Here is a 15,219-nt window from a genome sequence, read left to right on the forward strand (position 1 = left end):
CCCAGTAGGACACCCGGTGTTCTGCAATCCATCAGTCAGTTCTAGGGCAAATGCAAACAATATTTTCCGTTACAATAACTTGTATCCACGAAAAAGAAACAGGCACCCTGTTGCATCTGTAGCATAGCAGCCAGAGAAAAGTTTACTAGCTGTAGTCAATTGGAAGCTGTGGAGCTGGGCCAAGTTAGCATGTTTTTCTCCGCCTCTAGATGAAGTCATGATTGAAATATGACATTGAACTTTTTTTAAAAAGGGAAGGGGAGCAGGAAAGAAAAGCTAAACCTGCGACAAAGTGTCCTGTGCCCAGAACGCGGTTAGGAAGTGTGTGCATACTTCTGAACCCTGAGTCCTTCTCAGTTCTGTAACCTTCTCCTCCCACTGGGTGGAGCAGGGCCTTTAAGAGCAGCTGGAATGCAGTTCCCCTGATCAGCGTAGCCAGTTGTTGCCTGTCTGAACCTCTGCCAGTCCTAGAGAGTGGTGCTCTGAGCTCCAACCAGCGGGCCTCATCCTGCACCCTCACCACCGCAACTTCTCACCCGAGCAAGAAGCAGCTCCCAGAGAGGAAGAACGTTCCCACCTGCCTAGCCATGGGAGAGGACGCTGCACAGGCCGAAAAGTTCCAGCACCCTGGGTCTGACATGCGGCAGGAAAAGCCCTCGAGCCCCAGCCCGATGCCTTCCTCCACACCGAGCCCCAGCCTGAACTTGGGGAACACGGATGAGGCCATCCGGGACAACTCACAGGTGAACGCCGTCACGGTGCTCACGCTCCTGGACAAGCTGGTGAACATGCTGGACGCCGTGCAGGACAACCAGCACAAGATGGAGCAGCGACAGATCAGTTTGGAGGGCTCCGTGAAGGGCATCCAGAACGACCTCACCAAGCTCTCCAAGTACCAGGCCTCCACCAGCAACACGGTGAGCAAGCTGCTGGAGAAGTCCCGCAAGGTCAGCGCCCACACGCGCGCGGTCAAAGAGCGCATGGACAGGCAGAGCGCACAGGTGAAGCGGCTGGAGAACAACCACGCCCAGCTCCTCCGACGCAACCATTTCAAAGTGCTCATCTTCCAGGTCAGTGTCACCTATGCCTCCTTACAGGAGGGCTGGAACTCCTCAACATTCTTGATCTCACTCATCCTGGCTCTCACAGACATTTTCACATTTGTCCTGCCTGTCAGGGATCACACACATAAGGCACTGTCCCCTGTCTGCCTACAGCAAGCAAATATGAAATCTGCACACAGGGGTGGGAATTTTCCAGGTCACTGCAGACTAACCCAAAGAAGATGCCCGCGGGCTTAGTAGGCCCCGGGTCATTTGTCAGGGAGCACCTGGATGTACTCTGCACAGGTTGGGAAGACGTGCAGGTGCTTGCACCCTAGTCAAATTCATTTATCTCTTTGCATTAGGGGCGTAGGGCTCTGGCTGCAGCTGTTAGCTGGACAGGGCAAATTAATTCAGTGGCTGTTCATTAACTCTTTGTGGAAATGAAGTGATCATGTGAGGTATTTTGTTGTTTTTTTTTAACCAAAAAGTCAAACTATCCCTTTGTACAAAGGCTACCAACGTTTTGGGGACCAAGCAAATAGAGGATTGATTCCATTAGAATTAGCCTTGCTCTTTTAAGACTTTTTTGGGGCAAAGCAATCTTGCAGAGTTCTTTTCTAGCAAATGCACTAGAAATAGAGAGTACAAACACACTAGATATGCCTCTCTTTGTTCAGAGAGACCACAACTGTTAAGTAAAATAAACGGAATGTTATCAGCTATAGTCACAAAGGCTAGTCTTAAATGTTTCTCCCTCAAACGGTTGCCTTCGAATTAAAAGGCCACTTAATTTTTTTTAATGCATCAATGATGCAATTAATGTAGCAAGAGGCTATCTGGGGACAGGGAGATTGCGTGGGGCTGTTGTTCCGCCAAGTGGTGGGCATTTGTGAATCCCAGGGCAGCCCTGCCTAATGCTGGAAGCCCTTCCGCCCAGTGGAATCCAGCCAGCACAGAGCCCAGGAAGTGATTGCCATCCTCGCCCCAGGGCTGTCTTGTTGTGACCATATGAATAGGAGAAGATTTCAAAGCCATGGAAGGGAGAGGCTATAACCAACAGTTTGATTGTGAAAGGCACACAGGGAGAGCCTTCATCTCCCAAGAGAGATTTAGAAATTGAGATTTAAACCGAGGGAGCCTTCTTTTTCAAAAGGAATCTGCTCTGCCAAGTTAGAACCTAAGCCTTCCTACCCCCATAAAAGGAAAGACTCATCTCGCTGCTTTTTTGTCCTCCTCAAATTGCACTTGAGTATTGTAAAGGTTTAGGGAGCTGATGTCCTCCTCTACCTTACAGGCTTTTGCAGTTGAAAACTTTTCAGCTTTTAATGCAAATGTGGCTTTTCATGCACCAGATGAATTGAAAAGAGATACCGTAACTGGGCCTTTCTTAACCATATGAGATCCTTACTTTATTAGCCTAAGAGATATTAGAAATCTCAGCTCTCAAGGCATTTCTAAATTAAATACTGATCTCCAAACAAAACCAAACATGTACAGACCTGTTTAAGTCTGAGACACCAAAGGAAATTGTCCTGCTTCCAGTATGAATCAGGCAAATTCTCTTGTCCCATCCCTCAGTTAAGGAGGAGGAAAAAAGCATTTATCTTGTAGAGGAAGTCACAATTTGTCAGGATTGGGTTTTGTTTTGTTTTGTCACGGATGTTCTGCAGATGTTGAGGGGAGGGATGGAGAGGATATGCTAGCAGAAATTCAGGAGAATTATAAATCTGACATTAAAAAAAAAAAAAAAAAAAAAAACCTGCTTGGGAACTTAAAGGCATATGCTGTTTTGAGGGCCTGACATGGTCTCCTATTTTGTCGCATTGAATTGGCAGGTGTGAAATTGCAGCCCGAAATAGTAGAAATTCTCCACCTAGTGAGTAAAAGCTGAAACAGGAAGACCAAACTGGAAGCTAAGAGTATCCACAGCAATGTGCTCGGACTCCATTCTGGCCCCTTTAGAAAGCCATCCCCAAGGACACATTTCAAGAGCATTTTAGGAGGCAGGAAACTAGAGGCAAGTGACTGGACCTTTCTTAAGCCGTGGAAGATCCTTTATTAGCCTAAAGAATACTAGAATTCTCAACTCTCAAGGCATCGCAAGACGATTGTTTTGTAAAAAACAAATGCAAGTATAGTCACTCAGTGGACTCTCTTGGTCCTTCTAAAAGTAGCAGTTTCCCCAGAGTAGTAATTATGCCAATGGATAAACCAATAATTTGTATTAGAGAGTGGTCCAGTATAGTAGTTCAGAAGATAAATTTTGGAGTCACACAAACAGTAGTTCAAATCTTAGTTCTACCACTTGCTAAACATGTCATATTGGACACAGTTTGTAGCTTCTCCAAACCTGTTTTCTCATCTACACACCGATGATATTAATAAGAGCAAAAAAAAAATCAAGCATTTAATAAATCCAGCATACATTGGTAAGCATCTTATTTATCCTGAATTTACAGATGAGGATGTTGAGATTCGAAAATGTTTATGGCTTGTCTGAAGCTAGTTAGTAAGCAAGTGGTGAAACTGGGATTCAAACTCATGTTTAATTGATTTCAAAGCATGTACTCTTGAACACTAATGCTTCTTCCCTCCTGTCTCTCTCATAGAGTGAGGAATGAAAGAAATAACATTTAAAATAGTTAGCAGGGACTGGCATGGTATAAGTGCTCAATGAATAGAAGATATTACTGAGTGGATCTGAAATTCATTGGCTCAGAAAGAAGGCTACACTTTTGCTTGGTTAGAAATATGGCCCTTGGGTAAAAACTGACCTCACCTTACCCAGGATCTTAAAACAGCTCTGCTATACACAGAGAACCAGGTATTGTATAACTACCGCCATGTTGAAATCAACATTATATCTCATCTCCACGAAAGCAAAGGACTCTTCCCAAAAGACCTACTCTAAATAAACCCTCTAGTCACAGCATAATCTTCACAGTGTAGCATAAGGAGACTGTTTCCTAGACCTGTGGAGAATGTGGAGGGCAAATATGTACCAGGTGTTACTCAGTGTCTTTAGGTAATTTATCATTTTCAGCCCATCTGAATCCTATGCTGGACTTCCCCTTGTTAAATCTACTGTTTCTAGTTTAAGACAAAAAATTACGTAAAAATAAGAGAGTGAGAAAGGAAAATCTATCCCATGACCTGAGCATACTTGGTACGGTACTGTTGAGAAGAGTACATTTTCAGTTTGGGGAGTCCTGTCGAGCCCGCTGAAATCTACAGGTCTGCTTTGGTTAGTGGTTGAAGATACTTTTTTTTCTTTTAGACAGAGTCTTGCTCTGTTGCCCAGGCTGGAGTACAATGGTGGAATCTCAGCTCACTACAACCTCCTCCTCCTGGGTTCAAGTGATTCTCCTGCCTCGGCCTCCTAAGTAGCTGAGATTACAGGCCCCTGCCACCACACCCAGCTCATTTTTGTATTTTTAATAGAGACAGGGTTTCACCATGTTGGTCAGGTTGGTCTTGAACTCCTGACATCAGGTGATCCATCCACTTCGGTCTCCCAAAGTGCTGGAATTACAGGCGTGAGTCACCATACCTGGCCATAATTGCATTTTTAAAATTCCAAACTTTGTCGTTAATTTGTCCTACTTAAAACATGTCATTATTTCTGTACTGAATGTTACAACATTGTTGTAGATGGTAGGCATCTAATTTCTTAGCAATTACTTTAAATTATAACCAGCAGTGTCTAAAACTGAAGAAACATTCATCTCTCTTTCAGCAATAAAATAAATGTTAAAATCCTAGTTAAATTCTGCAGTTTTCTCTTTTAAACTTTTTTGTAATAGCTTCAGATCAATATTTGAATTCAAAATACTGTGACATGACCCAGCATAAATAAAATAAGACTCATAGGCATTCTGATCAAAAAGCAAATGCTAAAGAAAGACTGAGACTTTGCTTCTCATCATGGTGATCACTTACTAAAAGAAAAAATAGAATTTGTACAGAAAATCAGTGACTCTACACTTATGAGGAAATTTTCTCTTTTGATTTAAGAGACTAGAATTTCACAGGTAACTGGCCCTGAGGATGCAGTACCCTCTTACGTCCTCTTAAGGTTCTAGTAATGATTATTTGAAAAAGCAGTTGGGAGATTATTTCAAATCCTGGGAACAAAACGAGAGTACTCATGGACAGCGTACACTTTCATCCACATAAAATTGGGAAATTGGGTGAAAAAAGTGAAAAGGTTAGCTATTTGCACTGGATACATTTCTGGAGAATTGAGCCTATAAATGTGTTCGAATTTTCATCCTTTGGGTTCCTTTGATAAGGTCAGAATTTTAGAAAGGCGCTAAAAGTGTAACATCTTCAGACCATTTTTAAATTGATTTTTAAAAAGCCTGTACTTTATCCAAAGTCACTGCTCTGAAGACTGTTACATTAGTACAGACCTGGAAGAAATGAGGATATAGATAAGAAAAGACGCCTTTATATGACAACTCGCCATGTTTCTATCACACTACAATGTTCCCATATGGGATATTAGCTTTGATGTGTTACTTATCCAGTGCCCTTTTACTTTATGAGGTAAACAAAATATTTGTTCTTATTGTTATTATTTACATTTATTGAAGGTGAGCACTGCCCCAGGCACTTTAAGTGAATAACTGATAATTGTTGGTATTCCTTAGAAAGAATCATTACATACTCTGACGTAAAATAACTAGACTCTTTCAGATGCAGCCCTTCCAAGTAAATGCTGCCCCTTCCACTGCTTTGTAATCTATATCTGTTTGAATTGAATGAATGAAAAATATTCTCCAATGCAACTCAGGTCCTATAGTTCTGATTCTTACATAAAACAAAACACATTTGGTATCAGTACACTATGGAATCAATTCTGCAATTTGTTAATTCTTTTTTGTGGAGTTTATGTTAACATCACAGATTCAAATATGTTAGAGTTGGAAAGCACCTTAATAATCATTCAGTTTAACTTCATTTTATATCAAAGAAACAGAGGCCCTGAGAAACAGTGACTGGCTAGGTTTCATTTTATTATTAATAATAGAGATTATAGAACTGAATTGCAAAATAAGTAAAAACAAGCACTATAATCCCACCATGGTAAAGTTCATGTTTGCTGGGTTTTCTACATCAGCTTTTAAATAATTCAGTGTGATTTGGTTTTTTTGTTTGGTTTTGTTTTGTGTTTTTTATTTGTAACAAAGAACACCTAACCAGTGTGTCTTAAAAAAGAATTGAACCCTTGATAACACTGACAAATAATGAAACTTTTAAATCCTCCAGAATGTGAAAGACTGCTCAGGGATTATAACTAATGCATTTTATTCTTATGACTTGCTGATTCTACCGACAGCTGCCTTAGGGGTGCAGTTCTAATCAATGACTGTATCCACTTGGCAATCCATACCTCAGAAACACAAATCGGAGAAAACCATCAATGTGTAAAAAAGACCTATAAATCAGAATGTCAGGTGGGCACAGTTTTATTTTAATAACTAGTATTTAGAGATTATTGGATAAAACATTCCGTGGACACAAATTTATGGTCTTCATATCCCTCCAGGATGCTACCGCATCCCAGTGGGAATATGACATCCTTTGTTATTTTCTTCTACCAACAGGAATGATGAGTTAGTGACACGAATTCTCACCTTATTCAAGCTTTTAAATGACTTACTATGATTTCCTTTCTAAGGCAAGTCATAGAGTCTTCTTTTCTGTTACAGTGTGCATATCTAGGTATTTAGATATGTACACAGAAGATTTGCTTCCATGAGCTTCAAACCAAGAAGTGTCCAGCATGTTGGCAAGTTTGTCTGTGTTGATACAAATGGACTATTAGTTCACTAGGATCGATATGAACAGCAAACAAGCTGAACTACAAGGAGAAATGCTACCTTTTCAGTTCTTTCCATTCATTTTTATGCTATGAGCCTATCAGTCATATATGTTTGAAGTGTGCTGTTTTATTCCCCTTCCTTTGAAAAACTCCTAAGGGTTCTTGTGAAAGGTCAGAACCAGGAACACCTGCATCAGGGGAGCTGAGGACCTTTTTGAAAACAAAGGGTAAATAATCAGCTCTCCTGAGGGCCTCCACTGGGCAGAACTACCAAAGAAAGCAGTGCAGCCCACAAGGGATTCCTAGTGCCATTTTCAGGGGCTACAAACCCTAAGTAGAACTATAAGTAATGAGGGCAGGGAAGCAGTGACAGAATTGAGGATGTGTACTTGATCTTCCCTCTTGAAATCGTCATCAGTCTTGCAACCTGTAAGAGAAAGCAAATCAGAAACATTACAACAGGAAGCTGAAGGTAGAAGTGTCACATTGCTTATAGGCATATGAAATATCAAGTGTTTCCATGAGGTGTATGTGGGAGCTTGAGCACAGGGCACATATGCAGGTGAGATTAGGCACCTCAGGAGAGGGCAGTTATCCAGCATCCATTGGCTGAAGTTTAGACTGAGTATCCACCACCATAAGAGTTACTTAATTGTCAAACACCACTCATATGTTTTACTATGGAATAGAAATTTTGAAAAGTATCAGTATTTTTCTGCTTCCAAACAAACATTATGGAAACGTAAGAGCTACATGTGCTTGGACATTCATGGATTTTTGTGTGAAAAGAAAGGGCTTACCTTCAGAGTAGATGCCATCAGAAGCCACAAAATAAACACTGTTCAATATACAGAACATTAAATCCTGCTTGTGTAATTAAAATGACAGCAGAAGCATAGCAGTTAGCCAAGAAGACATATCTCACTTGTTTCCAGTTGCATAAAGACACATCCAACTCATTCTGGATTATCTCTGTTCCCGCTGGGTTTATTTTTATAGCTGGCATCAAAAAAGCCCTCATATAATTTCCCTGGCATTTTACAAAAGAGTTCAATTGGGTTTCCTACCTTCCCTCAGCACCCATTCATATACACAGTGTGTATCTACCACAGATCACATATGATTCACCTTATAATAACTTTCCTCAAAGCTGTCCTCAAAAGATACATGATAAAAGCATCGAAAGAGTCTAAGACTCAACAGCAACTATGCCTTTGTAATAATAAAATGTACATTTAAAGAAAAACTGTAATATTATTAGTTTAATTCCTTTAGAAGTTCAGTTAATATGCCTACCTTTTGTTGGGATTAAAGAAAGGGAAGTTATACAACTTACTACCTTTGATTACCCTGAGAGATTATACTACACAAAATGTAACTCTTCTCTGGTAGCCAAGGATTATTTTTGCAGCTTTCTTTCTGAATTTCTGCTTTCCTCACTGAGGACTTTTAATGACATTTCACTGATCTCTTGGTTTCTTCCTTCCCTGTAAGCAACTCCTGTCAAACCTTCTCAACCCTCTTGTCAACCCCAGAAGTAATTCTGCTTCTAGACTAAGCATCCAAGCGTTAGCTATTTCAGTTATCTAACCCTCTTTTAGTAACACCCATCCGCTGCAAAGAAAATCCTTCCTTAAAAATAGAGATCATTGCCTCCATTGGGACTTAGGTTCTCTTGATTTCCTAATGGCACCAGAAGTCAGCAAACTTCCTTCTAGACACAGAGGTAAACTTGTTCTTTCATAGGCCTCAAGCCTGCCCAAGAGAGGGCAATCTCCATTCCAGCCACTCTCAGGGCTTTCTTAGAAAGCCACCTACCCAACATGCACTCATTTAACAAGCAACTGTTGAGCTCTAGGTATTGGGACACAGCATGGACAAGAGACAAAAATCCCTGCCCTCATGGGGAGTACATTCCTGGGAACTAGAAGCAACCTCAACTTGAAACACGGGAAAGCAGTGCTTGTAAAAGTCTATGTTATAATAACTTGTGACAGTCCCATGCTCCTTTATTTATTTATTTATTTTTACTTTGTCTTTTACTATGGCCTGGACACTTTCCATGACATTCAAAATGTCAGAGTGTGGAGAGAGTTTTGGGAAACAATATATGATATCATCATTCTAACAAGGATTCTATTTAATTGGACTTTTCTGCTTTTTGCCTCGACACAAGACATTATCCTTTGTTTCTAACCAATTTATGGAAAGGACTCTGTATAGTGTGTGTAAGGGGAGAGACAGGGTTGTATTTTTCAAGGAACATCATAATTCTACCATTCAGCTATTAATAAGGAGAGTTTTTTTGGTTTCTCTGTAATATCTAAACTTTATGTAGTCTTTGTATCAAATATAAAGTGACACTCTTAAAGCATGTTTTCATCTTTTCAGTCAATCAAAATTACAAAACAAGAAGGGAAGTTCTTGCCATTAACATAAAGTTTGCATGACGTTTAAGTCCCAAGTAGACTTTAAAATCCACTAAATCCAGTTATTTTTCAAACTGAAAGTTTACTGAACAGCCTTAGATATAAGCAGGCAATCCTGAGGCTCTGGTTGCAGGAGGGGTGGCAGGGGGGTCTGGAGCCTTGCCCCCTTCTGGCATTCCAGCAGAACCCCTGGTGCCCCTGGGAGTGCAGTATGAAAGCTACTAATCTAGGTCAAATCTCTGGTTCATATCTGGAAGAAACTGAGACCCAAAGAGATTAAGTTATTTGCTGAAAGCTGTCCTGCTATTCAGTAGTACAGCAAAGACTGAGACTCAGGCCTCTGGCCACACATTCACTACTGTGCCATTTCTTTCAAAAAAGATGTGAAGACATTTTGCTGACAGGCTCTCCTTTTCCAATATTCAAAGAAAAATATTTAAAAATCAAGGGTTCTTTAGCTGTGTAACCCGAGTCTGTCTGCATTCAAAACTCCCCAGTGAGCAGTGTTGCAACACCATCCCCCTTCCACTCTGGGGTTGAGTGTTCGGGTGCTGTTCCTTGAAAGCCAAGAGGAGCCATCTTTGCCTGTGTGCCCAGCAGCTGGAGGAGAGTGCTGGCCACGGTGAAGGGGGCAGCTTTCTGTGCTTCTCTCCTCACTCTTCGCTGGAGGTGAGGGCCAAAGTATTCTTGCCCAAAGAAGCTCTGTGTAACACTAGAGAATTGATAAACTATGACTGGAAGAGTAATTTCCCCTCACTACTCTAAAAATAACCCTAAGATCTCACCTCCCCTTAATAACTCCCCAAAGGATATTCTAAACCACAGGGCTTCCTGAGTGCACCCCCAGGAAGCCTAGTCCTTGCTTCTCTCACTCTAAAATGATGTCCTCAGCCAAATTAGTGTGGACCTTTGAACGGATTCTAAGGTTGTGACCCTACCTTTACTTCTGACTCCTACTTGGAGAGGGAACCCAGTCAAGGCTTTATGTGTGTCTGGTACTTGAAGACTTCTCAGTTCTTACCCCTGCCCTATCTTTTACCTGCCAACTTGACCTTCAGGCTCTTCTGCAGTGGGATTTTTGCAGGCTCAAGCCCTCTGACCTCAAAAGAGGATAGGAGAGAGAGGGCCTGTGGGTTGACAGTACAGTAACGTACTTTAGCTCCGTTATCTAAGCAGCTTCCTGTTCTATCTCAGTCACTGCCCACTTCCCCTCTGCCTGTCACTGATAGAGTTTCTGCCGGCTGTCCTTCTGATATTCCCAACAGGCTGCCCTTGGCCTTATCCAGCCTAAAGAGAATGACTTGACGAGTTTGGAATTAACTCTTCCTATTCTAGAAAACTCGTGCCACAAACATTTGGTTTTTATCATCACCGTGTCCCCAAAACAGACACACGTATTACAGCAGCTCAGGACTATCTGTGAAATATGTTATTAACATGAAACCTATACCGTCCGTCTTTTCAGGAGGAAAATGAGATCCCTGCCAGTGTGTTTGTGAAAGAGCCCGTTTCCGGCGCCGTGGAAGGGAAGGAGGAGCTTCCGGATGAAAACAAATCCCTGGAGGAAACCCTGCACACCGTGGACCTCTCGTCAGATGATGATTTGCCTCACGATGAGGAGGCCCTGGAAGACAGTGCCGAGGAAAAGGTGGAAGAAAGTAGAGCCGAGAAAATAAAAAGATCCAGCCTCAAGAAAGTGGATAGCCTCAAGAAAGCATTTTCTCGCCAGAACATCGAGAAAAAGATGAACAAGCTGGGGACAAAGATCGTATCTGTAGAGAGGAGAGAGAAGATTAAGAAATCTCTCACGTCAAATCACCAGAAACTATCCTCAGGAAAAAGCTCCCCTTTCAAGGTTTCTCCCCTCACTTTCGGGCGGAAGAAAGTCCGAGACGGAGAAAGCCATGAAGAAAATGAGACCAAGTCAGAAGACCTACCTAGCAGCGAGCGGATGCCGCATGACCAGGAAGAGGGGTCCTTTGCGGAGGGTCTTTCGGAAGCGTCCCTCGCCAGCGCCCTGGTGGAAGAGGAAACAGCAGAGGAGGCTGCTGAGAAGCTGACCTCCAGGGGGAGTAACTCGGGAATGGACAGCAACATCGACTTGACTATTGTGGAAGATGAAGAGGAGGAGTCAGTGGCCCTGGAACAGGCACAGAAGGTGCGCTATGAGGGTGGTTATGCGCTAACCTCTGAGGAGGCGGAGCGCTCCGATGAGGACCCGGTGCAGCCCGCCGTGCTCCAGGTGCACCAGTCCACCTGAGCTTAGAGCTGCTGTGTCACCCTGTGCTATGCTCAAGCTGGCTTCCAGGGCCGAGGAACAAATTCCTGCACATCTCCAGCACGACCCACCCACTCCTGCGTTCCTGTCCAGGCAGTAATCATTGACCACGTAGTCATAGTAACACACAAGAGACCAGGCTTTACCGTGAGAGCGACCTGTCACGGACTCCACTTTTAATTTGCACTTAGGTTCTATCTCCGTAGAATGTCTCCAAGATTGAAGAAGAAATTGAGCAGTTGAAAAATGCTAATCTATTTGGCTTAGTCAGAAAAAAACAGAGGATAATTAAGATACTAGTCATGAAAAGTGATTCATTCTTTTTTGTCATTCCATAAGCTTGCTGAATAGTGTACCAGTAGTATATTGTATTTCCACCGTACTCTGTGAATCTAATTTTATTCTTTGTGTTGATATATAATATACATAAATATGTAAGCTAAACATATAACTATATGTTTTAAGAAGAAAACATCTACAAAAGATAAAAAGAGATGCTCAGTTGGTTGTTTACTTAATAGAAACCATTGTATTATTGCAAACGAAGGAAAAATGAAGAGACTATAAAAGTCAGCTAATGAAGTAAGATATGTAGTAAAGTAAGGACTATTCAGAAAGTAAGAAAGAAAAGTTAGAAAATGAAACAGGAAACGAATGCCGAAAAGAATGAAAACAGAGAAAAAAATGTATGTGCTTGAAAGTAAAATATTTACAATAGTAGCTTAACTATTTCACTCCTTAAATAACAATACTAAAGAAGTTCATATATCCTGGAATAACATGTCATCTTCAAAATGTTTTAATTTTCTAATATTTTTAAATAATAACAAACAGTGTTAAAGCTGTATTTTTTCTTAATAAATAAAAGATATTACAAATATTTCTTTAGGGAGGCTCAAACGGATGTTGTCTTGTTAACATTGGAACGAATATAAATCTTCAAAATACAATAATATATACTGCTTTGTGGAAACTTGGCTCATACTATTCTTCAATGCTCTTCAAATTTGAACTAACCCTTACATTCCATATGATGTGATGTAGGCTTATAAGATGCTAAAATCATAGGTTTTGGAAATGAAATATTCTATTTTTTCTTTTTTGTACATAATGGGAATTTCATTCCAGATTGTATTTAATTTATATATTAATTTCACAGAATATTAATGTTTCTTAACTTCTTAAAGCATGCTAGTGTTTTATGTATGTGTACACATATATTCAGACAGGGTAATTTTTACTGCTACCTAACATTATACTAAAATATTGCTTTATCTGTTTTTAATTACAAAATGCTAATGATTTGTTAAATTATAGTTTAAAGACACTTGGTCCAGGGAACAAATCCCCTGCCTTTAGTATGCACCACTGTAAGTAACCTTACAAATAGAGTTAATCCAAGACAGTATTAACAAACTATGCTTTGTCTTTAATAAAAGGGATAGGATTAACAAATGTATTGATGGCATAACCTATTCAGCTATGTCCTTATTTTTGCAATAATGTAACCTCAAATATTGGATTGTTGAACCAACAATGGCTGTGTTAAAGAAGATTAAATAAACCAAAAAATAAAAGGCATGTAACAATGTCAGTTTTTTGGCAGAACAGTTTTAGAACAAGCAGAAAGAATTGATTTTTAAACTCTCCTCCAAACATAGCAGTAATGTTGATTGTTTCAGTCTTGAGTTCTCCTATTAACTCTGCTTCCCCCAACCAATCTCATTTAGAAATCTAAGTCTCATTCTTCAAGTTTAACTTTTTTGACATCACCTTGCCAGCTCTAGAGAGTATCTGAATTTATTTCAGCAGCTTGATGATTTGATAGTTACATCTGCATTTTTCTTGTATTATATCAGAACTTCTAATACCTTAAATAGTCCTGCAAACATGAATGTATTGACCTGTAAATTCAGTTTATTCACACAGATAATCCTTTGTCTTCCGCAGTGCCATAGAGTTGGTAGCAGACTTAATTTTACTCTGGGCCCAAAGCAAGCCTGTTTAACCTTTATGGAGTTGTTGCTACTTTTTGCAGGCGAGAAGTTGGGGGACCCAGACCTAACGTAATATTTACATTTCCTTTTCAAAATGTGTTTTTCATTTGTTCCTATAAACTAGCTGTATGTCAGCTGAAAACTGCACTTGAGCATTTTTTTTTTAAGTTTCACTGGCAATCACATTTATTCTATGTTCCACATTTGAAGCACTAAAATCCTAGGCAATAAAACAGAGAATTAGGCCAGATAATTGTTGAAAATCACACACTGTAGGGATTACAGAGAGCAACAGTTGTGGAAATTGAAGCGATTTATTCTGTATTATTTTTGAGTTATTTGCATACTGGTGAGGCAGCAACATCCCCAAATTATATATGTCTTCTCCCCACCTATCCAACAACTCATTCCTAACTTTCTATGCCTGGAGCTCAAGAACTGGATTAGTTTTCCCCAAAGATTTGTCATACATAAGATCGAGACCATCCTGGCTAACACGGTGAAACCCCGTCTCTACTAAAATACAAAAGATTAGCCGGGCAAGGTGGCGGGCGCCTGTAGTCCCAGCTACTCAGGAGGCTGAGGCAGGAGAATGGCGTGAACCCGGGAGGCGGAGCTTGCAGTGAGCCGAGATGGTGCCACTGCACTCCAGCCTGGGCGACAGAGTGAAGACTCTGCCTCAAAAAAAAAAAAAAAGAAGGACTGAGAGCCATATCTTAGAAATATAATCCAGGAGTAAGAAGCATCTATTACATGGGTCACGAATCTCACAGGTATATAGCAAAAAATAGAGTCATTTTTCTGTGAGATTTCTTTTTAAAGTAAATAGATATGTATTTCAACAGGAATATTTTCTTCTTTCTGCTTAGGAATCCAGTATGTGGCTGAATTACTGGTTCTTTTTATATGTGAAAACAAAAGACCCTCGCTAAGACTAGTTCCGTACAAAACAAGGACTTCTGATATTTATTGTCTGATGAAAACCCAAAATGTTTCTGCTTTTAGCAGTGCTCACCCAGAAGAGCAAAGTTTGACACTCATGCGATTAAGCCCACTATTAGGAAACCTCAACATAGCCTGGCTGCCAGTATAAGTAAAGGTTATAATGAAAGTCATTTCCTACATTAAGACAAGTCCAGTTAATTCTTGCTCAAAAGTTTGTTTACTGCCCCGGAGCCCAAATCTAAGTGATTTTATATTGGAGATTGGGAGTATGAAGAATTAAGGTACAGGCAGCAATCATTATTAACAGTTCCATAGCAACCACAAGTCTTTTCCTAAAAACCTAGACTCAAGCACTGCAAAACAAGTTTCAGATGAAATTGGCATTGTGACCTTCGTATTCTGCTTGATTTGGGTGTCTATATAAAGACTTCTGTAGCCAGGAACTCATTCTTAAAGGGAACAGGCAGTAACTTGCATTATTAAAGATATTTTCTTATTTTTGTTTTAACCATTACATTATCCTGCAGTATTTGAAACTCTAAAATTATTTTTAACTCTCCACATAAACTGTCCTAGTTAACAAGTCACACCTTTAAGCAGCTTGATTTTCATACATATATACACTTTTCACTGTAAAAAGCAATTTGTTAAATATTTATTGAGCAGAGCAATCTTTAGTTCCTCCTATTTGCTAAAA

General features: G+C 40.4%; 1 protein-coding gene across 1 annotated transcript; it reads left to right on the top strand.

Annotated features, from left to right (window-relative positions):
• The first annotated feature begins 224 nt into the window (after positions 1 to 224).
• On the top strand, positions 225 to 13,163 carry SDPR (serum deprivation response). The gene is made up of 2 exons (XM_011974205.1): positions 225 to 1,070; positions 10,768 to 13,163. Exons 1-2 carry the CDS (start codon positions 588 to 590, stop codon positions 11,560 to 11,562), a joined length of 1,278 nt encoding a protein of 425 aa, XP_011829595.1. The 5' UTR covers positions 225 to 587; the 3' UTR covers positions 11,563 to 13,163.
• The last annotated feature ends 2,056 nt before the right edge of the window (positions 13,164 to 15,219 follow it).

This window comes from Mandrillus leucophaeus, unplaced genomic scaffold (assembly GCF_000951045.1).
Source record: "Mandrillus leucophaeus isolate KB7577 unplaced genomic scaffold, Mleu.le_1.0 Scaffold143, whole genome shotgun sequence".
Lineage (NCBI taxonomy): Eukaryota > Metazoa > Chordata > Mammalia > Primates > Cercopithecidae > Mandrillus > Mandrillus leucophaeus.

What these genes read in the sequence shown, in the direction of transcription:
- SDPR (XM_011974205.1), top strand. Translation starts at nt 588, where the DNA reads ATGGGAGAGGACGCTGCACAGGCCGAAAAGTTCCAGCACCCTGGGTCT. An exon ending in TCAAAGTGCTCATCTTCCAG is followed by an intron (nt 1,071 to 10,767) that starts GTCAGTGTCACC and finishes CCGTCTTTTCAG; the next exon opens with GAGGAAAATGAGATCCCTGC.